The sequence below is a fragment of the Trachurus japonicus genome, chromosome 3 (genome assembly GCF_045865225.1).
Source record: "Trachurus japonicus isolate A0001 chromosome 3, Traja_1.0".
NCBI classification, from domain to species: Eukaryota; Metazoa; Chordata; class Actinopteri; order Carangiformes; family Carangidae; genus Trachurus; species Trachurus japonicus.
This window is the reverse complement of record NC_140909.1, coordinates 40,991,442-41,016,256: the sequence shown is the minus strand read 5'-3', so window position 1 is coordinate 41,016,256 and position 24,815 is coordinate 40,991,442. Positions and strand designations below refer to the sequence as shown.

General features: G+C 43.4%; 2 protein-coding genes across 2 annotated transcripts in view; one reads left to right on the top strand and one right to left on the bottom strand.

The window, feature by feature from the left end:
- Positions 1-20,662, bottom strand: part of adamts7 (a disintegrin-like and metallopeptidase (reprolysin type) with thrombospondin type 1 motif, 7) — a 96,302-nt gene extending 75,640 nt beyond the window's left edge. The window contains exons 1-2 of the mRNA XM_085772825.1: positions 20,456-20,662; positions 13,600-13,967 (exon numbers count right to left, since the gene is read on the bottom strand). Coding sequence (XP_085628951.1) covers positions 13,600-13,967; positions 20,456-20,573 — 486 coding nt within the window. The 5' untranslated portion in view covers positions 20,574-20,662. The remainder of the gene's footprint in view (positions 1-13,599; positions 13,968-20,455) is intronic.
- A 2,255-nt stretch (positions 20,663-22,917) lies between these two features.
- LOC146990412 (relaxin-3 receptor 1-like) lies at positions 22,918-24,088 on the top strand. The gene has a single exon (XM_085773169.1). The coding sequence runs from the start codon at positions 22,928-22,930 to the stop codon at positions 24,074-24,076; it is 1,149 nt and encodes a 382-aa protein (XP_085629295.1). The 5' UTR covers positions 22,918-22,927; the 3' UTR covers positions 24,077-24,088.
- Positions 24,089-24,815: the final 727 nt, after the last annotated feature.

Here is a 24,815-nt window from a genome sequence, read left to right as displayed (position 1 = left end):
TTAGATAAATGATTTGTAACCTGTTAGAGGGAGAGTGGAGGCTCCTTCCACATCGTGGCTGGAAACCAAACCTGCTGATCAGAGCCTCTGACCCGGTGTCACAGCTCTCCTCTCGTCTCGGTGCAGCTGGCACCGCGGCTCCGCGACACAAACACACCCCGTAAACAGTAAAGTTAATCTCTTGTTTACTGTGATATACTATATACACCAGCTACTATTCTAAAGCCTTATCACAGCATAGGCTATCACTCTGCGTCAGGCACGTATGACTGGTATGAATGGAAGTTTGTTGTCATGTATCCATGATAATGTACTGTTGCAGTTGGTAGCAAAAGACAGTCTGTGTTTTTGTGACGTTAGACTAAGTTAGTTGAATTCACACGTTTAATAACTTTCACTTCCAGGGAGGGTAAAAAATGGTAGAGTGGATTGAGTAGTTCACCTGAAACTTCACAGTGGGGCTTTTTTATTAGATAATATGTATTTCTGGTTGTATAAAAACTACATGAAATTGATTGCGTATGATGCTGTAAATTGTACTCATGAAAATCAAACAGTTGAGGTGTGTGATGTGTGCGTTGGCCACTGAGCACTGAAGGAACAAAGATAAAACATATATTGTACAATAAGCAGACAGGAGTCAGAGGCTGACATACTTCAGGATTTGTTATTCCAGCACCATGATACACACGACTTTAAGAAAAAGAACAGTTGTGTCAGAAATTCTGAACATATAGTGTTTGTAGGTTGCAGATTTCAAGTAATTGGTACTAAGGGGAAAAAAAATGCTTCTAATCACCTGCACCCACACGTGCACAAACAAAAGACAGGATGTCATTTGTCGATGCTAACCTGCTACAAAGAAGACTCATTACTGTGCCACAAAACAACACAGTGGATTAATGGAGAGCTAATGAAATACAGGTAGATGTGCGCTGGATAAACCCCATTATCTTCCCACACATACAGTACAGTCCTTAGACTATGTTTAACAGGATTTCTTTTCAAAGCTCAAGAGTGGGAGTTTGCATAAAAAAAGACCAAGGACAGTAGAGTACTGTTGAAGTGAATGACTATGGTTCATATATTAAGGTTTATGTCATTTAATCTCTCAAAATATGTTTTCTTACCCCTGCGCGCGGCTTCTCGGGCGCTTGGGTGGTCGCACTAGGAGCGTACTTCTCCTCCTCTCTCTGCGCCGGTCAGACATCGACTGCAGTCGTTCATACTCGTATTCACTCGGTTTTCCACACACACGTCATTTTAAACGTGTGTGTGTGTCTCATGTGCAGACACAACGGTCAAATATGTATAGATGGACAAGCAACAACTTAGTTAATCATCATTTAATTCTTTTATTTTGAAAATTGACCGGATTCTCTCGCCTTTTCTGTGCCCGACTTCCTGTCTGGTACGATCTGGTCTATCCAGCTTGACAGATGGCGCTCTCGGCGCTCTCGGCGCTCGCGGCTCGCGTGAAAAATAGAAATGAACCGATCTGAAGCGCTACAGGCGCGCGCACTGCGCTCCACAGCGCGAGATGTGCGACCAGGCAGACCGGTTAACATGTGCGCCGATCTGAAACTGCCTCCGCTCCAGGGCGCTGCGCTTCGGTTCCGCGTCCAGTGCGACCAAGCTGTTAGGGCCCATTCACATGGAGCGTCTTTTGTGCGAGCGTTTCCATTGTCTTCAATCTAACCGCGCGCCTTGCGCGCGCAAAATCCGAAGCGACGCCGACGCGCCTTTTTTTCCGTGCGCATCCGAGGCGCACCGAGATGAAAATATCTCAACTTTTTCGAATGCCGCACGCGCACCGCGTGTCATGTGATCAGAATCAGCTGCACGGACCTGCTTCACCAGCAGCAACAAGCAGCCCGGCTCTCAGTGCTTGCCCGCTTTCAGCAGCTCCCTCTCGGCGAGCGGCAGCTCAGTTCTCCCCCGGTCCAGCCCGGATCTCTACTCCATAGCTGCCGTAGCAGGAGTGTGATAGCAGTACATTTTTAACCGCATTTTTAACTTTTATTAGACACAAGGTAGGGAGTTCACGTCTCGCCTGCCTCCCTCCTCTCCACACGGCGGTGAGTCCTCCGTTCAAACTGACAGACAGACAGGCAGATCGAGCAGTGAAGCTGCTGAGAGGGATTCACGGTGCTTGAAATCTGATCAGCTCTGTGTTTACTCAATTCCTGGTTAAATGACAGAAGCACACCACTAAATGTAAGAATGTGACAGGCGCTTTTGGTTGCTTAGTAACGGCAGACGCGACAATAGACGCGAGCTCAGAAGCGCTTTGAAAAACGCATGCAAAACGCTCCAGCTGGCGTTTTGCACGCGTTTTCAGGCGCTCCATGTGAATGGGGCCTTATAGCCTACAGTATAACATGAATAACTTAAAGCAATTCTTAACGATCTGGCATTTCACTCAGCACAGTACAAACATTTGAAAATCAACAGCTCCACCTCCCTCACAAGTCCCACCCACCTCTCCCTCCTGCCGCACCTCCACGAGCCCCCTCCCTCCCCGCTGCATGCATTGGCATGGCAACGGTAAACAGAACAGGAACGCGAGTGAAACGGGAACAACACAAACAAACACAACACCGGAGTTTTAAACCGTATAAACGGACTCAGTGATGACTGATGAGTTTTATAATAAACTGTTGTTAGCCTACTGCTACTGGAGACGCAGGGGAGGCGATTGTTACAGATTACAGTTCTCAACGAGCCGGGCTGGCGGCCGGACCAGCGCCACCTGATGCGCTGGTTCAGGGCCAAAATAAATCCAGACCGAGCCGAGTCGAGCCGCGCCGGTCCGGAGTTCAACCGGGTCCGGACCGTTGAGAACTCACAGAGCTAACAGTAGCCTAGCCCCCTAGCCGTTAGCACTGGATGCTTTATAGACACATGTGACTTCCTGTGTTTACGTATCACTCGGGGCTGCTCACTGTCAACTTTACAATATCAGACATGAAACTCCGCGACCAGCTGCGGCTGCAGTAAATAACCTTCTTTCTTGTGTGTGTTGTGACTCTAGTCTCCTCTGTTCTCTGTGTCCTGCTACTGCTCTGTCATAAGCGTTCTTCCTGGTCGGGAGGGGGGAGAGGAGGAGAGGGGTGCACAAAGTGATTACATACAAATACATAGAATTTTTTGATGCCCGAGTTGCCGAGATGAGAATAACCTTTGACCTTTTCAACATGGCGGCGAGCATCGCAAGATTCGTTAATGGTAAGCGGGCAAGCCTTTAGAAAACAGTTAGCAGCTATTCACTTTATGTATGCCTGCATGTACAGTAAAAATCTCCATGAATATTAATATTTACCGTTTGAGTTTTGATAATTCATCTTCTTGCTGTAAGAGATGGACTAGGCAATCCAAGATTGTTTTACCCCATACATGTAGATGTCGCACGTGTATATCTATGATTTTACCCAAGTAACAAGTCTGAATCTGTGTGTCCACCATCTTTATTTTCTCTGTACAACAACAAAAGCACATGAACACAACGCACTGGTAAATACCAGGTCACAAGTGGAAAATACCATCTGTACCATAGCACATGAAGGCAGCATATGACAACTAGTGAAACCATGGAAACATAAACATACAATTCCACCAAAAAGAGCAAAACCGGCTTCCATTTTTGACGTTTGGAATCTTGTGGATATGTTGGCACTGTGGACTCGAGACTTGTTCAGTGTGTACCCCATCCTCACCCTGTCAGCTGGGATTGGCCCTGGCACTCTACACTGATAAGCAGTATAAACAATGAATGGATCAATTTCAATTAACTCCTCCATCCTCTTCAGTCTTGGGCCTTCCGCTCCAGCTGTTGCCATGACAGCCTTTCATTCTTCATCTCCTGTACTGTGGTTCTTCTCCAGGTGGTTTTTGTTTTGCCTCTCCTTCTCCTGCCCTGTGGGTTCTATGTCAGGGCCTGTTTTGTGAAGGTCTGCATCTTATTTTGTATGCTGGTGGTGATCTTCCAGGTTTCAGAGCCATAGAGTAGGAGGGACTTGATGTTTGAGTTGAAGATTTGTAGTTTGGTCTTGAGTGACACATTTCTTGCCTTCCAGATATTGTGTTGTCTTCCAGAAGTGTGTTGAATGTTGCCCTTGCCTTTCCAATTCTGACATCCTCCTCTGTGCCACCATCCACAGTGACTATGCTCCCAAGGTATTTGAAGGTGACTACATCTTCTAGCTGGTTTTGGTCCATGGTGATGGGTGTGTTTTTCCTGCTGTTGATCCGCATTATTTTGGTTTTAGATGAGTCGATTTTGAGCCCAAGCAGAGCAGCCGTTTCCACTAATTTGTCTGATTTTTCCTGCATCTGTTGGTGTGTGTGAGCCAGTAGTGCCAGGTCATCAGCAAAATCCAGATATTCCAACTGCTCTGTTAGGCTCTACTGTATGCCAGTTCAGCTATTGCACCTTATTTGTTTCATCAGCAAATATAATTTTCTTTGAATTTGAGAAATTCTAAGATTTTTCTCAGAATTACATCACTAAGAGCTACTTTTAGTCTTAGGAATCTTAGTGACGGGCCTTGATTTTTTAGTTTGGAGGCCTTGTTACCATTTGGTTGATGAAAATCACTCATAAGGAGGAATTAGAGCATAACAATTATTGAACTACTGTCATTTCACATTTCCCTTTATAGCAGGTCTGTCAGAAGTTTTCATGCAACGAGACAGTGAAACTTCATCTTATGTCAGGGGACTAAATATTTTTGCTGGAAGGCCAGATTTGGCCAGCGGGCTGCTATTTGCTGCCACAGCTGCACTGGCGAAGAAAAAAAAGAAAAAAAAATTTGGATGTTTTTCTTTGGACAGCAGTTTAGATCTAAACTGTTAAAATTCCTGACCTTCTCAGTAATTGGTCACAGAGGGTTGTTATGAGAGGTTACTACTTCACTGAGCGTTCTTCAAATCATCCAGAAGGGTGTGTATGATCTCAAGCAATTCTTCATTTGTACATACTTCTATCAGTAATGACCTGATAGGGATGTCACAACTATGACATTTTACAAACAAATAACTGCCATTACTGATTTTATTTGTCTTTTTCTGATCATATTTTGCCACACATACAGTACACTTTACTGTATGAGGAAGAAGAGCCATTTATTGGCATTAAACATTGGAGCATATAAATAAAAACTCAATTTCTGTTTGCCTTGGCTTTGTAATTAAATATAGTTAGTATATGATAAAATATTAGAAATTAAGCACCTCAAGATAAACAATTTGTGTCACTCCACTACATAGCTACAGTCTATGTACCACTCATGTGTGATTATGAAGAACGGGGCGCAATGTGATGATGTCATTAAAAGAGGACCATTCAAACCTCAAACGATGGAAAACAAGGAGGAAATAGTGATGAAAATGTGACATTTCTGTTAGTTTCATCCAGCTGTTTATTAGACGGATGAATGGAAGATAATTTCGCCATAATGGTTAAAATCTATGTAATAATTGTGACAGACCTACCTGATGTCTAAGAAAATACTTATGTTGACAGTGAAGTAAAGAAGAAAATGATGACGATCCATGCCACATAGCAACAACATGACAAGTAGCAGACATCAAGTGACTGATATTGGGTTACTGTAGGTATAAGGCCCCTTTTCCATGACCTATACACTAATTCTGTCCTGATACAATGACGTGCCCACGCTTAAGCTTTGTGATTGTCAAGCAACAACAAAAACTCATGACTTCAATAAGGGAAAGCAGGTGGAGATTAACAGCCAGGCTTTAAAAGACTACGACACTTGGTAAGATGCACCTGCTCACAGTAGTCATCTCCTCCAAAGGGTCCAGACGGAAACAAGAGACAGACATTTTCCCAAACAGAGGAAATCTGGGACACGCCATTCTGTCAAAAACATCTCCAGCAAAAGGAAATAAAATCATCCACAGACACAAAGGAGCCTAAAACAATATACAAAGAATTAGCAGGCCCCTCTCTCCTCATCAGTCCACAGTATTCATTACTTCTCCATCACAAGTATAAAGTGTGTTTATCACAAAATAGAAAAAAAATGTAATGCTCATCTCACATTTGCCAATAAAAGCTGAGGATAATCTTTATGTTTATTGCCAAGTATTCCACTGGATTTGGATGCAGGAATGGCTGTGGGCATTCTTTTAAACTTTTATTAGTCATCCCTTTTTGCAGTCAAAAATAATGTCTGTTTGTTTTTGGGTTTTTTTAGCTTTTATATTTAAGGGATAAAAAGTTCATTGAGGGAAACTTATTTTCATCTCAGAATGACAACAGCTATACAACCTGGGCTCCAGCTGGGAAACATACAAGTACATTTACTTGCATGGTACTGTAGTTTAGAAGTGTGTGACTGAAGAAGGGGGATCACAGAAGCATCTAAAATCAATAACATGCTCTTCCAGGTAAATTTAAAGCTATTCAATGCAGTGTAACTCAGCTGCAAATTAGCTATTAGTGAGATAAGGAGGAGACTTCAGCAGTTCAAGTAATCTGGGTAAAACCTTTTCACTAGATGGATGAAACCCATATGTAGTCAGAGAAATAACAGGACACACACATATACACCTCTGTTTATTCCATCCAGCACCATTCATCCAATACTACTGCATTTCAATACAACCTGCACTAAATCCCACTACTACAAACCACTACTGTCAAGGTGATATTTCAGTTTTTTCATTTCAATAGAAGTGGATAAATCATTAAAAAACATGCAATACTGAGAGAAATGTGGGGGGAAAAAATGAAGGTCTGGACACTTTCTGAAAGCCATTCCCCAAAACAATTAATTTAAGACAAAAATCAGCTAGGACAAGTAGAAGAATGGTCCACTCCCAACAGATTGTGTCACTCTATTGAGCTGATTATGTGTTTCAGATGCTTTAGGCTCGACTTAAAGCAAAAAGCCGTCAAACAAACAACAAGCTGGCTGTGGACCAGTCCTGGCAGAGCACCATCAATGTGGATAGCATGTGGGTGTGTGTGTGTGTGTGGGTGGTAGACTTCAGAAAGCAAAAATCTGCAAAGGATTAACGATTAATTATTAAATAAAAATGTTGTTTAGGTTAATTTTTGGGTCAATATACTTTTGATCTCTAAAATTGGGTGAAAAGTAAAAAAAGAAAAAAAAAGTGTGGATTAGTGTTTATGTTCTGCAGTGAGTGACTGAGTTAAAGGAGAATTCCGGTCATTTTTTACCCCTAAATTGTTGTCCTGATGGTCACCCAGTGTTGGGAGGAGCAAAAAACACGACTAAAATTGATGCAGACAAACCGGAGTTACACCATGGCTAGACAGCGCTAGGGATAGCCACAACGCTAAACTATGGGGGCAATTCTTTCAACTACAACAAACACTCAAAAAACAATCAAACATCTATGGTACATGACTCGAATCCTTACGAAACAGACAGAAATATCCCTTTAATACAATCCATGGCTGTCTGGTGACATTTGGATGAGGTGGATGTGTTCCTGTTTTCAACCTCTGCTGGTCTGTAGATGTGTGTCAGAGTCTGACCTTGCTCTCGGCCACTGCTGAAATGTTGCTGGAAGCAACCTCACGCTCACTGTGTCCATCTGACTGTGACACCAAAACGGAATCTTCTTTTCTTCACTCACAACTTTTCTTCTCAACTCTATTATATACCAAGCAGTTATCTGAGTCCATTCACAGCAGAGACGCCCCTTTGCACAGTGTTTGCCACCCAGCTGCTCCTTTCCCTTGTTAAAAAAGTTTAGGATCAGGTGATGACCTAATCAGGGCCAGGATGGGACCTGTGAACCTGTGCTGGGATTCAACAGACACTGGACAGTGGTTGTTAGATTGGTCTATCACCTTTTTACAGAGCTGTAAAAGTGTAAAAAAAAAAAGGTTGCCTGTCTTGTTTTAGTTGCCTGAGGGAAAGTTTGTTTGTTTCAAGTGGAGGAGGCAACTGCGATGTTCCTGGTTCCACTGGTGTGTAAGTTCAAACAAACAGAAATCCAAAATAAGGGAGAATTTGAAGCAAAAAGAAAGAAACAGAAAGTTTTCACTTGTCAAAATAAATCCAATTATCAAGATTTACTGTATTTAACCTTTTGGAGATGTTGGTCTTACATATCAGTCTGTATTGTAGAGTATGAGTAAAGAAGCTTTTGCGTGTTGTCATTGGATCTCAAGGCTACAAATTTGAAAAGGAAATGAAAAATATGGAGGTGTGTGGCAGAGAGGTCACAAGAGTCGATAGTTTTCCAAACACTAACTGACAAAAGTCTGAAAATGTGACAGTTGGTGATGTCTTCAGTAGCGCAGGAGCTGAATGTGATGGAGATGTGACTCCTCTATGACTTACATGTTAGTATAATAACCCTACAAGGATATAGTTGGATGAAGGTCAGCACAGTCAGAAAGTGCAGCAACAGTCGCTTTCAGGACACCTCTAACAAACTGACTATGTTGCCTACCTACATATATTTTTTTACTGTACACCAATTCACCTGATCTCCATGCAACTGTTGAACCAATGTAGCCATGTCCTCAGTGTTTCCATCAAGGTCTCCTGTACTGCACTGTGGCTTAAGCAATTACCTTCACTTCAGGACAAAGGTAGACGACCAAAAGCACACATAGTCAGCCATCAACTGACACCAATCATACGTAAAGGCAGGTACACACTACAGGATTCGTCAAACATTCACAGATTAGGAGACCACACACTTGTTGATAACAAAAGACAGATCTCCCAAGATCTCTCTCTTTCTTATAGTGTGTAGTCCATAGTGCACACCACACTCCATTGTATGGAGCACACCACACACTAACCGATTCTTCAGCAGAGTTATCAGGTTCTTCACGCTCAATATTCCAAATCTTGCGTGGTCAAACGTGACTTCAGTGTAAACAAACATGGCGGACGAACAGGAAGATGCAATGGTAGTTGTTTTCGGCCTATTACTGTCTGAAAAAACACACCGAAAATCAAAACGACCATGGAAAAAGTCATGGAGACGGCGGGAATATGGCTGTATGCGTTACAGATAGCTTGGAGAGCAGGGCTGTGTGCTCTGGCCCTTCTTTTCTTTTCTTTCTTTTTCCTTTATTTGTTCGAGAGGGACAGTGTACATTAATGAACATTTTAAAAAGATAAAATGTAAATGCACCCAATTATAGCCAAAAGGCTAATTTCCGTTGGCAATCCCCCTGCCAGATGGAACATGGCAATGAGACCTATAATAAAGGTAGCAAAGGTAGCCCTGGTACTGCGAGTCACCATGGCAACAGGTAAATACAAGTCAGTCAGCTGACTCAGCTCGCGTCTTGATTGGCTGTTGGTTTGGTACACGTGACATTACATACTGTGCATGCTCGGCTCCGCTCGAAACACCCCACACACTACAGGATTTCTAGTCGCAAATATTAAACATGTTCATTACATACGATCTCTCCTTCCGACGCCTTCCGAGCGGATCAGACTGGACAGAATCACTCTTAACACACCCCACACCACAGGAAAATCAGACACCATGTCCTTTGCAAACATCAGATAGTCATGCCTTTGCTGGCTTTGATCTGAAGGGGGAAATCGGGACAAAAATCGCCCCGATTATCCTGTAGTGTGTACCCGCCTTAATGTAATCCACTATTAGCTGCTCTGGTACTATATTACCCACCTGGCTCTCATGGACAGGCAAGACTACCCTAAGATGAATTAGAAAACAACACTTCTGCAAGTAAAGACACACACAAACATACAAATAAAGTAACAGATATCCCTTTTCCACTGGCCAAAAAAACAGTTTAAACCAGCTAACAATCGGCTTTTGGTGGCAGCGGGAAAGGCGCACCGAGCCGCGTCAACCCGCGTCAAACGACTCGGCAAGCGACGCGGGTTAAAATCGCCTTCAATCGGCTCAGCTCCGATCGGCTTGCAGTGGGAACGCCAGACCCGGGTCAACCCACTAATTTATGTGACGACGTTGAGCGTTACGTGCCGCCACGTCATCGCGCCGGTCGCTTCTCATATCACGTACCAAAACAAAGCTCTTCTCTCAGTCGAGACTGTGATCAAAGTTCAAAGAACACTGACCAAAAACGATTGAAAAAAAAGAAGCAACAGTCTGTTTAACTGACGTGCTGTCCTCCGCGGTCCTGGTGCTCCAGGTCAGCCAGACGCCTCGTCTGCCTCACCCGACGGACCTCACACTCCGCGGCGGGCGGCTGTGGCATGACCAGCAGGGTGCTGGTTTATGCTCCGTCTGATCCCCCAGCGGGGGGTCAGACTCGGCTCATTTTGGTCAATGGGAAAGGAGCCAAATGTCGAGTGTTAGCGGGTCGACCAGCGTTTATAAAACCTGTGTCGACCCGCTAATTTTAGTGGGAAACGGCTTTAGTTTTGCAAAAAACTAACAAAAAAGAAATCCTAATATCAGACCTCCTCCGTCTCCATTCTGGCTCCAGTCTGGTCATTAACCTGCTGATGATTACAGTACATGGCGCCAAATGAGATGATGAGACATTGTGCCGTTGCTGACTGACATCACAACAGTGTGTGTCTGTGGTGGGGATAATTAGGTTTGCCACAAAATACTCAGTGACGTCTGTGAGTACTTGTTACAGCAGTTTATTACTTTAGGAGACAAATGGGAGCTATAGCAGCATCCCTGGGGAGAGCCAACTGTTGCGTGTTCACTGTTTTTAGGGTTAAGTGGAGGTGACGTTGTGCAATAAATGTTATGTAGTTAATGTATGGTGATAATACATTTTTTTTCTATTGAAATATCTGAATAAAATGAGCAATAACATGTTTGTTGGTGCTGGAAAAATTCTTTCCATTTTGAGTGTCTGCAATCACAGGCAGAGCAGAACAGAGATGGTGAGCTGCATTAAAGGGACAACGAGGAGTTTCTATTTGGTTATAAAAAAGTCTCACGTTAATGTGGATGAATCTACGCTACCCACACTTGTTAATGGCTCCATTTTCGATAAATATATAGTTTTGTCTCTATCGTTATTTTGTTATTTTAATTAATGGTGGAAATGCTGGGCGAGCCGACCAGCGTTTCCTTACTTTCGGTTTCACGGATGCTCATGAGAATAACGCCGCCGTATTGCCGTTTATGGTCGGGACTACGACGGTAACTGAACCTCTTTGAACCTCTGACTTTAATTCTTGATGAATGAAAACATGAGTCTGTCTTGCGCCGGTCGAAGAATTCTACGGTGCGCGTGGAGGCTCATAAATGTAGTGTGAAAACGCTTCGCTTTTCCAAAACTCCTCGTTGTCCCTTTAAGGACAGCATATCACAGGGTTCCTGCTGTGGGTTCCTGCTGTGATCATTCGCACATCATGAATGCTTTTGCGGAAGAATGGAGGCATGATAAATGTTTATTGCAAGATTTGTTTTTTTGTGTGTGTGTTTATATACAGTCAATACTCCACTTCTTGGAAACCTGATGTTCAAGGGCAAACATGAGTGTTGTGAGCGTGAACATGTTCCCACTGAGGTAAAGTTCCAAATAGCAGATGATTACGTCAGACACACTTATGGATGTGCAGCAGTCTAAAATGACCCTCAGGTTCTCAGAGAAGCCTGTGGTCTGAACATCCATTAGCACAAATTGGCCAATTGCCATAATCCTTTTAGTGTTAGAAGTAGGTTTGTTACCTTTAATTGTCGGTGCAAGCTATTTTTAGAACAGTGGAGTTGCTCAGATCTACATTATGGAGGCTAATGGGATTTCTTGGTTTCCCTCATCAAACTCATCAAATACACAATCCAACAACTCCAAAACGCTCTGGTGGACAAGTTTCAGAAAGCAGGATTAGTGGAAACTCTGAATATGTTGAGCCTGAGATGAGGGAAACTCAGAGTTTTCTGTTTCAGAGAGCCAGATCAGCGTAATGCTGAGTCAGTCGCTATAGCAACATGTGCTGTGAAGCAAACCTGCTCCCTGGCACGTTTGATCCATCTCAGCCTGAGGTTGACTGTCCGCTGAGCGTGGAGCAGGAAGCAGAGAGTGAAACGTATTTAAAGCTGTTGAAGAGCGGGCCATTACAGTAGAGCCTGTTGGAGGATTTATTAACTCTATGAAAGATAGCTACTGTTTCACCACACATTGTGGATAGGCTGTAATTCAGATTTTATGTACATTTTTTGTCATTAGATTTTTCACCGACGACAGCTTTTTATTTATTTATTTTTTTTTACATCGGAGACAGTGAACGCAGCAGCAAGACAACGGCTCATCGGACTTGGGCCGTACAGCTCTCTGTTATAAGACAAGACCGTGCAGATTTTCATGTGGAACAGTGCAAGTAGAAATTGTTGAAGATACAGTAAACCTCTGTCGGCCTCTCGGTGTCCATATAGCAACCATTCATTAATAAAATATTACAAGAATTAAGTATAAGCTACTGTAAGTGTCTTACTGTTTGATTTAAAGTGGATACAGCTGAACAAATCAATAGAGCTATCAAATTAAAATGGGCATTTTTGAGAGGCCACAGGTTACACACAACCACAGCACCGCTACTCTTTTATAATCATGAGAAAATGCATTGCAGACCAAAAACGGAAGTTAAGCTCTGGATTCAAACCCAGGCTGACTGTGTAAAAGCCGCACATGCTACCAAGTGAGCTATATAACAACACAGCATTTACTTTGTCAACGTGTTTTTATACCATTTTCAGAGTTTTTTTAGAGAACGCACTGCACTCTTTTTCCCACGTCAGCTCACACGGTTTCGGCTGAATTTGATGTTTTTTAATGTGTTCATACTCCACACACGCCGTCATTAAATTTTCCAGTTGGGTTGGAGTGAAATTCACGGCTCTGTTTCTTTCTTTCTTTCTGTCACTGTGAATTGTATCATCTGCGCTCCACTGATGATGGCTTCTTGTGCTCACGGTGAACACGCCTTCCCCAGGCTCAACATACTCGGGGTTGATTGAACTAATTCTGATCAGCCGTCTGAAACCGAAAACTCAGAGTTTTCCAGCACAGGCTCAATCAACCCTGAGCTAGGGATTTGACTCAGAGTTTGTTGAACCTGCTTCCTGAAACGGACCCCTGCACATTCACCACGCTATGAGTTAATAACGGAACATTACAAGACAGAGTTGTTTTTGAGGCAAATGCAGAGACTGCTTGCCGAAAAACTGCCCCAGATGGAAACATCAGCAGTTTTGCATGAATTTACCTCGAAAACAACTCTGTCCCATAAACGTTCCGTTATTATCTCATAGTGTGGTGAATGTGCAGGTCACAACTTGTCCACCAGAATTCTTTGGAGTTATTGGATTGTGTATTTGATGAGTTTGATAAGTGAAACCAAAAAATACCATTAGCCTCTGTAGCTCTGAGCAGCTCACGGCTCTGCTCCGCCGTTCTAAAAACAGCTTGCACCGACAATTAAAGGTAATGAACCTACTCCTAAAACTATAGGGATTATGGTAATGGGCCAATTTGCCAAAATGTTGAACTATCCTTTTAAATCAACTTCGACTGGCTCTGGGTGCCTCTGCTGCAGCTGACACCTCTGAGCATTTCAATATAACTCTGAATGCACTTTTAAGTAACTTCAGTTAGGTTGTCTATCCACTCACCAGTCCATCACAGGTGCTTATGGCTGCACTCCCTTTGACGTCGGCCCCGTCCCACACTTCACCTAAGAAATGGCATTGGGAGGACTGAGGAGGACGGATCTGGGCCCCGTCCAGGCCGCCGTACCTCCTCTCCGTCAGGAAGCCCGGGGCCAGCAGGTGTGGGTTGAGGGTGAGGTTAAAGTTCAAACTGTGGCCTGCATGCTGCAACTGGTAGAAGATCCGATCCAAGTCCACTGAGGCCTCCGAGGCTTCCCGCCGCTGCACTCGGCGAGCATGGTGCGACAGGAAGTTGGACAGGAAGTGACCCCTGGCATCCACCCGAGTGGGTCGAACCACTTCATACTCAGGCAGAAATCCCCCCGTTGAAGCTGAGGTGGGAAGACAAGATAGGAGTAGAAGGGTTATTAAATCATGGGAATTTGGGAATGTAATGAAATAATTAAGTGGTTGCAAAGTTGTAAACAAAACTGAGGAAACTCTAAACAAACCCATATGGGTGTCTCATCTGTCATTTTTATGCATGCAGCTGCAGAGCGCCATACGCTTCTCATCTCCTATCCTCCCTCTTGTTACCTTCAACTATCATGTGCAGCAGGTTTGACAGAGTCAGTGAAACTCTTTCCTTCTGATAAAAAAATATAGCACTCTTTAATTTCCTGTGATCTGGAATGGCTGAAGCAGCAGCATGAAACGCAGCATCAGGGATCTCCCTCTTTCTGAAACAAGGCTGCAGAGAATTTGCCTTAAGATCAGGGGCAATAATGGAGATTAGGTACTACTGCATATCTTTTTAATTAGGTCATCACTGAGTAATCAGAGTTTATGTTTGGTGAGCACTTTCAGAACACATACACACAGAATGGAAAATGTGAAACTGGAAATTTAGTGACATAAAAAAGGATACAGAAAACTAGAATTTGACTCATTCATTCATCCATTGTCTACACTACTTGTCCATGCAGGGTCACCAGAGGCTGGAGCCAATCCCAGCTAATAGGGGACACTAGGGCTGGGTATTGCTACTGATTTACTGAATTGATTCGATTCCGATTCACAAGGTCCCGATTCAATTCGACTTTCACTTTGATCGGATTCCATGCAATATTGATTCATTTACAGTAATTTCACTTTTAGCACCAATTTTGCATGGTTTTCACAGAAAAAAAGAGATTTTCACAGAACTAATGCTGCAAATTGTACAAAGATGGAACTCTCTTACCTGGTGCATTATTGAAAATATTAATGTTTAGGCTACATTAAAAGTTGAGCCAAAAGCAGTTATATTATGCACATTTATTTAACATGAAACACTCCATAAGTTTATAACTGTCTATTTAAAAAAAAAAGATTAAAACAAAAACTGCTGCTAAATTATGTCTAAATCAAGCTCAGCTTGCTGTTTTTTGTTTCATGTACCTGTGCCTGATGTGTTGATATTGTGTCATTATTGTATTAAACCATAAACTCTTTGTACTGATGGAATTGCCTTAGTTCTGTCAGGACCACTATGTCAAAATAATATTTATTTACTTGCACAAGTTTAATTTGGCGGTATGGTACTGTTCTGGGACCCCCTGCTCTTCCACGCCTGAGGCAGGAAGAGCACCTCCCTGCCCTTCACGAGCCATCATGAACGGCATAAGCAGGGAGCGCAGCAGCAAAGAAAACCCAGACAGAGCAGAGCAACCAACAAGATACAATGACAGGAGGAGCTGGGTTGCAAAAAAGCCGGCAGAGGAAGCAGCAGCAGCAAGGGATGTGGCGTTGGGCTAGAGCAGTTTAAATAGCACGCTCTGAATGCAGTTCCCAATAGGAAGCAGCCACGGGGAGTCAGCTGAGCCATCAGCTGATCTGCACAGGTGATGACAGTTACGCTGTGCTGATTAAGAGCTTGACGTCATGGCCTGCTAGAACTAACGCTACACTTAATATGGTTAGGGTTAGGTTAGATTTTAGATTAGAAATAGGAATTGTTATTTTTCATAATATACTATATTGTTGTTCTGATGTCTCTGGGCCCCCGTTCATAAACTACAGACAGCTTCTGGGGTCACCCCTTTTTACAAGATCATGTCTACTGTATATTGTGAATTGAATTTGTATTTTGTATTTTAAAATGATTTATAAAATAAAATGAACCTTGAACCTTGAAGTTTAACAGTGCAACTCTTCAGTACAGTTTCATACAGTATTTAATTTCATATTTGTATTAAAAATCTCACTAACTAACAGGAAATGGCAAACATAAAAAGATAGATCTAAGGATTTCATGAATCGATATTGGATCTTTTAAATGAAAATCAATATTAATTGGAAAACCGATTTTTTAAACCCAGCCCTAGGGGAAGGACTGCCAAAGAGACAAACCACCTTACACATTCACATTCACGCCTAGAGTCACCAATCAAGCCACTGTGCATGTGTCTGGACTGTAGGAGGAAGCTGGAGAACCCAGAGAGGCATTTTAGCTGCATTTAAAAAGATTGTGACTCACTTGTTTTTTAAATAGGGGAAACAAACATCTTCAGTGTGTCTATATATATATATATATATATATTAGGGCTGTCAAACGATTAATTTTTTTAATCGCGATTAATCGCATTTTTTCCATAGTTAACTCGCGATTAATCTCTATTAAAAATATTATATATGGCGCTTTGGACTTTCATCCCTCCAAAGTGTTATAATCTCTAGACAAACAACTTTTAGACCAGACCTAGCAGGCCTAGTACCTAATCATAACACATGATGCATGAAACTCACACAGAATTGAAACGAATTGCATCCAGTGGAAATTGCCCTTTACTTTGCTACGCCTCTGCCTGGCCATGTGCATTTGTTGACAACAGAAGCCTTCAAAAAATCAATACATCGCCACGTGCATTTGTTGACAACCGAGCCATCAAAAAAATCAATACATGGCCATGTGCATTTGTTTACAACAAAGCCTTCAAAAAATCAATGGATGGAGCTGTGGATTTAAGTTAGACTGTGTATATTTGTGTAGCAACCAACTTGAAGGTGCCTTACCGCCACCTACTGGACTGGAGGTCCCACACTCCAGTCCTCCAGTCCAGCAGACAGAGGACAAAATGGGCCGCGATTAAAAAATTTAATCGCGTTAATTTTTTTAATTAATCTAATCGCGATTAACGCGTTAACTCTGACAGCCCTAATATATATATATATATATACATATATATATATATATACATATATTTAAGATGTTTTTCCAGTGAGGTATTATTCATGATGAATCAAACACCTAGAGGGAACGAACAGCAACAGCAGCTTTGCCTTTTAAATGAAGACATTTCCAAAATACATAATGACTAATCAAATTACTGCATATTAAGATCATTTTTAAAGAGGATTTTTCATGTATGATAACTTATTTCAGCAGATTTCACCAAGTCGGCTGCAAAGAGAAGTAGAAATGATGAGAGAGGAGGCAAACTGATTATTTAATCTGCCAGGTACAAAAACCTGCACTTAAACCTGCCAGTCAGATCGTCATTAGCTGCAGCTCATTCAAGAGAAATGAGCGGAATGCAAACAGCGATTTCACACGGCATTGTGACAAGGTGAGATGAGGTCTCTCTGCATTCAGCGCCGTGCTGCATTATCTCCAAAAATAGTTTCAAGAATACATCAGCGCATGTCGGATGTGTTTGGCTACCAGCTGTTTAGAAGGCCTCGCTGAATGAGGAGTTAAACAAGCCAATGTCTTTTCCTTTTGTAAGGCCACATGAGGTACATGCTCTATTATGCCTTAAAGCAGAAGTAAGCGGAATGTTTGTGTTAAAGCAGAAGTAAGCGGGATGCTTGTGTTAAAGCAGAAGTAAGCAGAATGTTTGTGTTAATGTAAGTCTTAAATAGTTATATCTTCCGACAGCAATCACTTACATAATGTGTTTGGTCCGAAACACGGGTCTGTCAGTCACTCTGCTCTGCTGTAAGCCGAGGAGAAAACTTCTTGTATACTTCCTTGTATCCTACAAGCTTTATCCAAAAAGGAGAGAGAACGGCATAAAGGGCTGTGTGTGCAGCCAAGGGATGCGCGTGAATGTGGTGACGTAGGGACGAGGACCAATAGATCCATGACGAGGGCAGGGGCTGCTAACTCCATCGGCTGACGAGAAGTTAGCCAAAACGACCGGATCGCTTACTTCTGCTTTAATATAAGTCTTAAATAGTTATATCTTCCGACAGCAATCACTTATATAGAGTATTTGGTCTGAAACACGGGTCTGTCAGTCACTCTGCTCTGCTGTAAGCCGAGGAGAAAACTTTCCTTGTATCCTACAACCTTTATCCAATGAGGAGAGAGAACGGCATAAAGGGGCGGTCCTCTCTGTGTGTGCAGCCAAGGGATGTGCGTGAATGTGGTGATGTAGGGACGAGGGCGGGGACTGCTAACTCCATCGGCTGACAAGAAGTTAGCCAAAACGACCGGATCGCTTACTTCTGCTTTAATGCACAAAGACCTGTGCGGCAGCTGCAGCCCAGTAAGGTGGACTCTTACCTACAGATGGAGATACAGCAAAAAAAACTAATATACAGTAGAGCATCTGATCAGGGGTTATGAATCTGAATCACTTCATTTTTTGCATAATTTGAGCTGCAACAAATCTTTACTGGAAAGATTGTTGATTGATTGCAAAAATCATGGCTATTATCTGTCAGTCAAGCATGACTGAAGACCTGGATCCACATGGTGGATGGATTTAGGATTTAGGGTGGATTATTTTTTATCTTTACAAAATAAAAATCCATACAGTGGTTAGCTCCATGTTCCTTATGCAGTGATTCATTTCATGCCTGGGATTTCATAACGCATGAAGGATTTTCTCCTTCTGTAATAATTCTCTGTAGCACACAACTATTTAATTTTAAATTAAAGAGACTACATTACAGCTTTCCATTAAGCAGATGTGCCCTGTAGGTCTACAGGCAATTATTTGCTACAAGAAAAAGAAGCGATGCGAGATTAAATTTAAAAAAGGCGTCATGGTAATCAGAGACTTTGACTGTCGCACAAATAAGGTAAAACACCTCCACAGTAATTATAAGGATCTCAATAGGTGTCTTCTCTGTGAGGGGACTGGGGAAGTGGGTATCAAGAAGTCACCAGAGTAACTGACCTGATTATTACTAATGCATCAAATCTAGACTGATCCAGGAACCAAGTCTGGAACAGAAACAAATGCATCTCTGCATTTCAGTCTTTTCAACAGGATGCCTGCGTCCCAGTTCCTTTCCTGTTCTTAGCGGTTTAAAAATAAACTATGGGAATCCTGTGGCAACGTTCGTCACCTGGAATCGTTACGGTTTTCCCCCCCAGTGACACATGCTTGTCTATAATACCTGACAGGACTTTGTTTTTCTCTCAAGGGCACTCTGCTGATTTATACAGGAAGAGACAGCCTGCATCCAGATCCCTTCTCTCTGCCCGCCTCTGTAATCTCAGGGGAGGCCTGACTTTTTAACATCCAAACTGTGTACAAAAATGAAGAGTGATGGGGTAGGAGAGCAGGGGCTGGAGGTGGGGGGCTGCACCCAACAGGGCATCAGAGGTTTCATTGTCTGATGTGGTGATATGCACTGGGCCTGACACTTTGCTAAAGAGAATGGGAAAGCAGCTCCAGCATCATGATGATGATTAAGTTTGTCTTGGACACTAACACATTAAGAATGCTTTACTTGTACACTTATCTTGCCATATCTTAATTATTGCGTGGAAGTGTGGGGCAATACCTATGCAAGTAACATCATTCCTCTGTTTCTGTTACAGAAAAGAGCTGTAAGAGTTATTCACAAGGCAGGCAATAGAGAACCCTCAAATAGATTTTTTATTTCTGCAGGTTTATTGAAAGTGGCCAATCTAATAGAACTTAAGACCTTAAAAATAATGTGTAAAGCAAAGAACAGCTCATTACCAGAACATTTACAGAAGTTATTCAAACTGGAGGAAGAGGACAACAGACTGAAGCTTGATTTTAAACATACATTTGCAAGGCTAAGCTTAAAACAAATGTGTATTTGGTGTACAGTAAAACTATGGCATTCACAAAGCAAGGAACTGAAAAGTTGTATAAGTATATCTCAGTTAAAGAAAATGTTTAGAAAAGAAAAGATAAGCGCCTACAAAGAAGAAGGAGAAAGAGAAACAGAAGGGAAAAAAGAAAAATAGACGAGTGGTGTCCACTGCTATTTTGCTTGTTTGTTTTCTTGTTATTATTATGTTTCATCATCTTTCATTTTTTGAAATAGAGTATAATATTGGTGTTGATAGTAAGCCAATGCAATTACAATAGAGAGGGGCAGGTACTACTTAAGTTTTTCTTCATCCTGCTCCTTTTCATTTATGGTGATATGTGTACATTGTGTAAATATGTGCAACCATCTGTAGTATGTAAACCATGAATGGAATAAATCAAAATGAAATGATGATGATAACAGTAATGATGCCTCCTGTGCATCCCAAAAGAGAAACTCTGCTTCTTGCCCTTCACTGCTGAGGTCACAGGTCAGTGTGCTGGGGCTCTGGGTTTTGCTCAAGGGCACTCTGGTGAGGGAGGAAGCCGCTTCAGCCTCCGATGATTCACTGGAAAGAAGGTCTCTCCGGTCACCACGCCAGGCTAAGCCTTGGGCTTAATTGCTATGGTCAACCCAAGATTTTATAAACACAGGTCGGTGCTGGTGAGGACTGGCCTCGCTCTGAGCTCACTGGGCTCAGTTAGATGCGCGTCTGGAGCAGATGTGCACAGCTCAGAGTCTCCACAGCACGCGCTGTACACTTGATACATTAAAACCAAAGTCTTTACAGTAGTTTTTCAAGCTCAGTGACACTGACCTGCTCCGTGTGATAATCCCAGCGATCTGCAGCTTTCCAGGAGCGTGAGCAGCGCGAGGAAGAAGTGAATGGGAGAAGCTCCACGCCTGCGGTCCGGTCGGCTCATGTTGCTGTTCATTCTACACTTCTAGCATCTAACGCCTCTTTACTTAACACCCACTGTCGACTGTCAGTTCAGATGGTTCCCATCTGGAGCTGGATGCACTCTTCGCCTTGTCGCGACCGTGCACTCAAACTGTGACAGTCCCAACAACAACCCTCAGCTCCTCAGGCCTGGACATGGTGCAGCAGCTCCACGGACCGACTCTGTTGCATTGTTGCGACCTGTTTGTCCGTCCGTCGGTGTTAACGCTTCCTTAGGAGTCGCAGTCCCCTCTGTCCTCCATCAGTCTCCTCCCGACAGCCAGTGACAGCTTAAAACTTTTGCTCTGCAAAACTTTCGCAGAGCCACCCCCACAGATGGGTGGACTTAAGACAATGGGCTATCTCTGAGGACGGCCGGAGCTGGAGGCTTAAAGGGGAATGCTACTCCAAGAAATCGGATAAAGTGACACAGTCCAATTGGCAGTCGTTCCCAAAACTGAGGTCCTTCGGGTTGTCTGTGGGTCAGACGAGGACCCGTTGTTAATAGTTACATACATTCACTAGGGCGAAATGTTTTGAGAGCAGTTTCTTGTGCGTTCTCACCTCCCCTCGTGCTTTAAGGGCAAACGGACAAGTTCTCTGTAGTGGAAACAAAAAGTGCACAAAGTCTGTGAGGAAACTGTGACTGGGGGGAGTAGAAAAAGTGAGTTCATTGAGGTTCCTGTTTGTAAAAACCAGCAGAAACTCCAGGGGCCCATTAGACTGCAGCCATGGAAACACAATGTCTCCATCTTTAAAATTCCCTTTTTGTAAGAATCGTGGCAATGTGGTTTTCACATCAATCAAACCGGAACAAGTGGAGGAAAGTCTAATTGACAAATCCACATGGTTGTTAGTCTTCTCAACAGTGTTTCATGTTATTATTAGTGTTTATCTGCCCATGCACAGCGCGCCCTCTAGCGGGGGAGAATGGCGGCACCGTGGACCACTGATGGAGAAGTGATGTCTGGGTTGACGCTGTCCATCACTTCTAGTGGCCTATGTTGTAGCCTATAACAAAAGTGCAAGCATTTGAATGGAGTTTGGCACGCTGATATGGGGGATTCTATTTTATTTTATTATTTTTACTTTACATTTTCCAAAACTTTACTGACTGCGTCAAGTTTTAATCCCTGAATCCTCTTGTTATTGTTTCCACTGTTTTACGCATGAGTCTGACTGTGCGCGCGCCTTGTCTGCCTCCACGAGCCTAATGAGCTGCCACTGTGGGCAGGGCAGTTGCTCGGAATTCTGAGCCCCCTGAAAGAATATCGGTGTGGCCCCTCTACCCCATTCATTGCCACTTTTTTTTTTTTAACAACTGTGTATTATGATGTTTTTCTTTTTGTTCTTGGTAAATGGTAAATGGTCTTGTATTTATATAGCGCTTTACTATACCTAACGATACCCAAAGCGCTTTACAGTACATCACATTCACCCAGTCACGCACACATTCACACACTGATGGCGGAAGCTGCCATGCAAGGCGCGAACCACGACCCATCAGGAGCAAGGTGGGTAAGGTGTCTTGCCCAAGGACACTACGGCAACCGGGACAGAGCGGGATTCGAACCGCCAACCCTCTGATCATTGGACGAGCCGCTCTACCACCTGAGCCAGTGTCTGGTGTAATACACCCAAGTTGTTTTCTTTTTTACGATTAACGACTCAACAAGTTGGAGTATTATTATGTAAATTATGTATTATTAGTTGTTTTATTCCCATTTATCTGATTTGCGACACGTTATTACCCCCCTGATAAGGTTTATTGTTCCATTATATATTACAATATATATTGTAAACATTAAATGTTATGTTTCATGTTTCAAAACTGATGCAGAAATAACCTAGTCTTGGAATACACAAAATCTAAATGGGCTTCTTAGTACCATAGCTCTAGGCAGACAACTTCACTTTGCCAGGCAAAAAATATTTTCAAACCACTCAAAAGTCAGTGTAAACTATCCAAAATTCTAAATTGTCTACTTACTTTGTTGTTGTCAGCTATTGGGAGAATTACATATGAATTCGCAGAGACCAAAACAAGTGAAGCAGTCCAGCTGTGCCTGCCTGCTGCTGGATTCAGGATGCGCTCCGCTCATTTGTATGACTGGGACTTTGTGCGCTTCTCTGTCACGTCTCACTCGACCAATCGTGGCTCAGCAGAGGAGCGACACACCTGTATAAAAGCGGACTCGAGGTCATCTGTCATTCACAGAGGTGTGATGGAGATGAAGATCAGCCGAATGGTGTCTTAAAGAGCCTGAGACTTTCTCGCACAGAGCGCTTGTGCCTGTGCGCGCAGCAGTAGAAAGTCCGGAGTGAGTGCAGGTGTCTGTAACTATAAAGATGGATGAAATATTAAACTACAGCTCGGCGCTGAACAGAAGTTCACCGGGCGATGAGAAATTCAGCTTCGAAGACATCGACATGAGCGCGGACGGCACCCCCATCCTCAGGATACTTATCTCCGTGGTGTACTCCGTGGTTTGCGCGGTGGGTCTGGTGGGGAACCTGCTCGTCTTCTTCCTCATGAGGTTACGACAAGGTCGGAAGAGGTCCACCATTAACGTCTTCATCATCAACCTGGCGGTGACGGACTTCCAGTTCGTGCTGACTCTGCCCTTCTGGGCCGTGGACACCGCGCTGGACTTCAGCTGGCCGTTTGGAGACGCCATGTGCAAGATCATCCTCTCCATCACCGTGATGAACATGTACGCCAGCGTGTTTTTCCTCACTGCCATGAGTGTGACCCGCTACTGGTCGGTCGCCTCTGCCCTGAAGAAAAAAACTTACAGGAGGTCACGGTGCGTCAAGTGGGTGTGCGCGGTGCTGTGGGTGGCTGCCACGGTGGCCACGGCGCCCACGGCCATCTTCTCCGCCGTGACCGTCGTGGCTGGAGAGAAACTCTGCCTGCTCAGGTTCCCCGAAGGACACGACTGGCTCGCCCTCTATCACATCCAGAAGATCCTCATCGCCTTCATCGTCCCCATGCTCATAGTCTGTGTCAACTACCTGATGCTGCTGCGCTTCGTCCGACGAAGGAGCATGGACAGCAGCAACCCGAAACGGAGATCTAGAGTCACCAAATCCGTCGCTATAGTTGTTTTGTCTTTCTTCTGCTGCTGGATGCCAAATCACGCCATCACCTTCTGGGGCGTCCTGGTCAAATTTAACGCGGTCAACTGGGATAAAACATATTACATGGTGCACACCTACGTGTTCCCGGTCACTGTGTGCTTGGCGCACGCGAACAGCTGTTTGAACCCGGTGCTTTACTGCCTGATGAGGCCGGAGATCAGGAAGACGCTCAGCGGCTTGATCTGGAGAGTGTCCACCCCGTCCTCCACCACCAAGGGCTGCGCCACGCGCTCCTTTACGCAGGGAGAGACCCAGGGAGTCGTTCCTCTCCAGATCGTGGACAACGGAGAGTACACGCTGTCCATCATAGACAGAAAGGGCTTATCAAGCTCCAGAATGATCCCATACGCCCGATAACTTCACTTTGATGGAGAAATAAAAGACATGCTTCTTTATCTTTTGACCCTGCCTGTCTGTAATAATGTCATGCTGGTGCTCCAGTCTGAACATTTAAAAGGACACTTTACAGGTGCTTTATCGTTTGTCTGTCAGTTGGCGCGTAATGTGTTTTTTTTTTCTCTAATTCCTCAAACTGTGACTTGTTGATCCCACTAATGAAATAAATTGAATTCATCTTTCCTTTCTGTCTTTTAAAACGCAGCTGCACAGAGCTTGTTTTGGCCCTTAGTGAGATTACGTTCGTCTCAGAAAAATGTGGGATCACAACCAGGACCTATGATGGATACGGAGATTAACAATTTAAAATCGAATCAGAGTGTTGCAGTGTTTTTTATTCATGTATACCCTGCAAAGACTGTCTGTAAATAAACTCTTTTTCCTGATCTGAGAAATAGTGGCAGATTTTTCGTTCTTTCAAAGTGCATCATCTTCCATTTGCTTCCACATAGGTTGTTGCCATATTCTGAACACATAAAAGTAATTCCACTCATGGGTGCAGATCCTGGGGTGGACAGGGGGACATGCTCCCAATTTCTAAAAAACATGAACCCCCCCCCCCGACCCCCCATTTAAAAATACCTTAAATTGTTCAAAATTGAACAAATGTACTTTCAGATTTTTACATCCTTCACATTTTAGATTCACATCTAAAAAGAAATGATTGAAATTGTGGAACAATGTTTGACAAATTCTGACT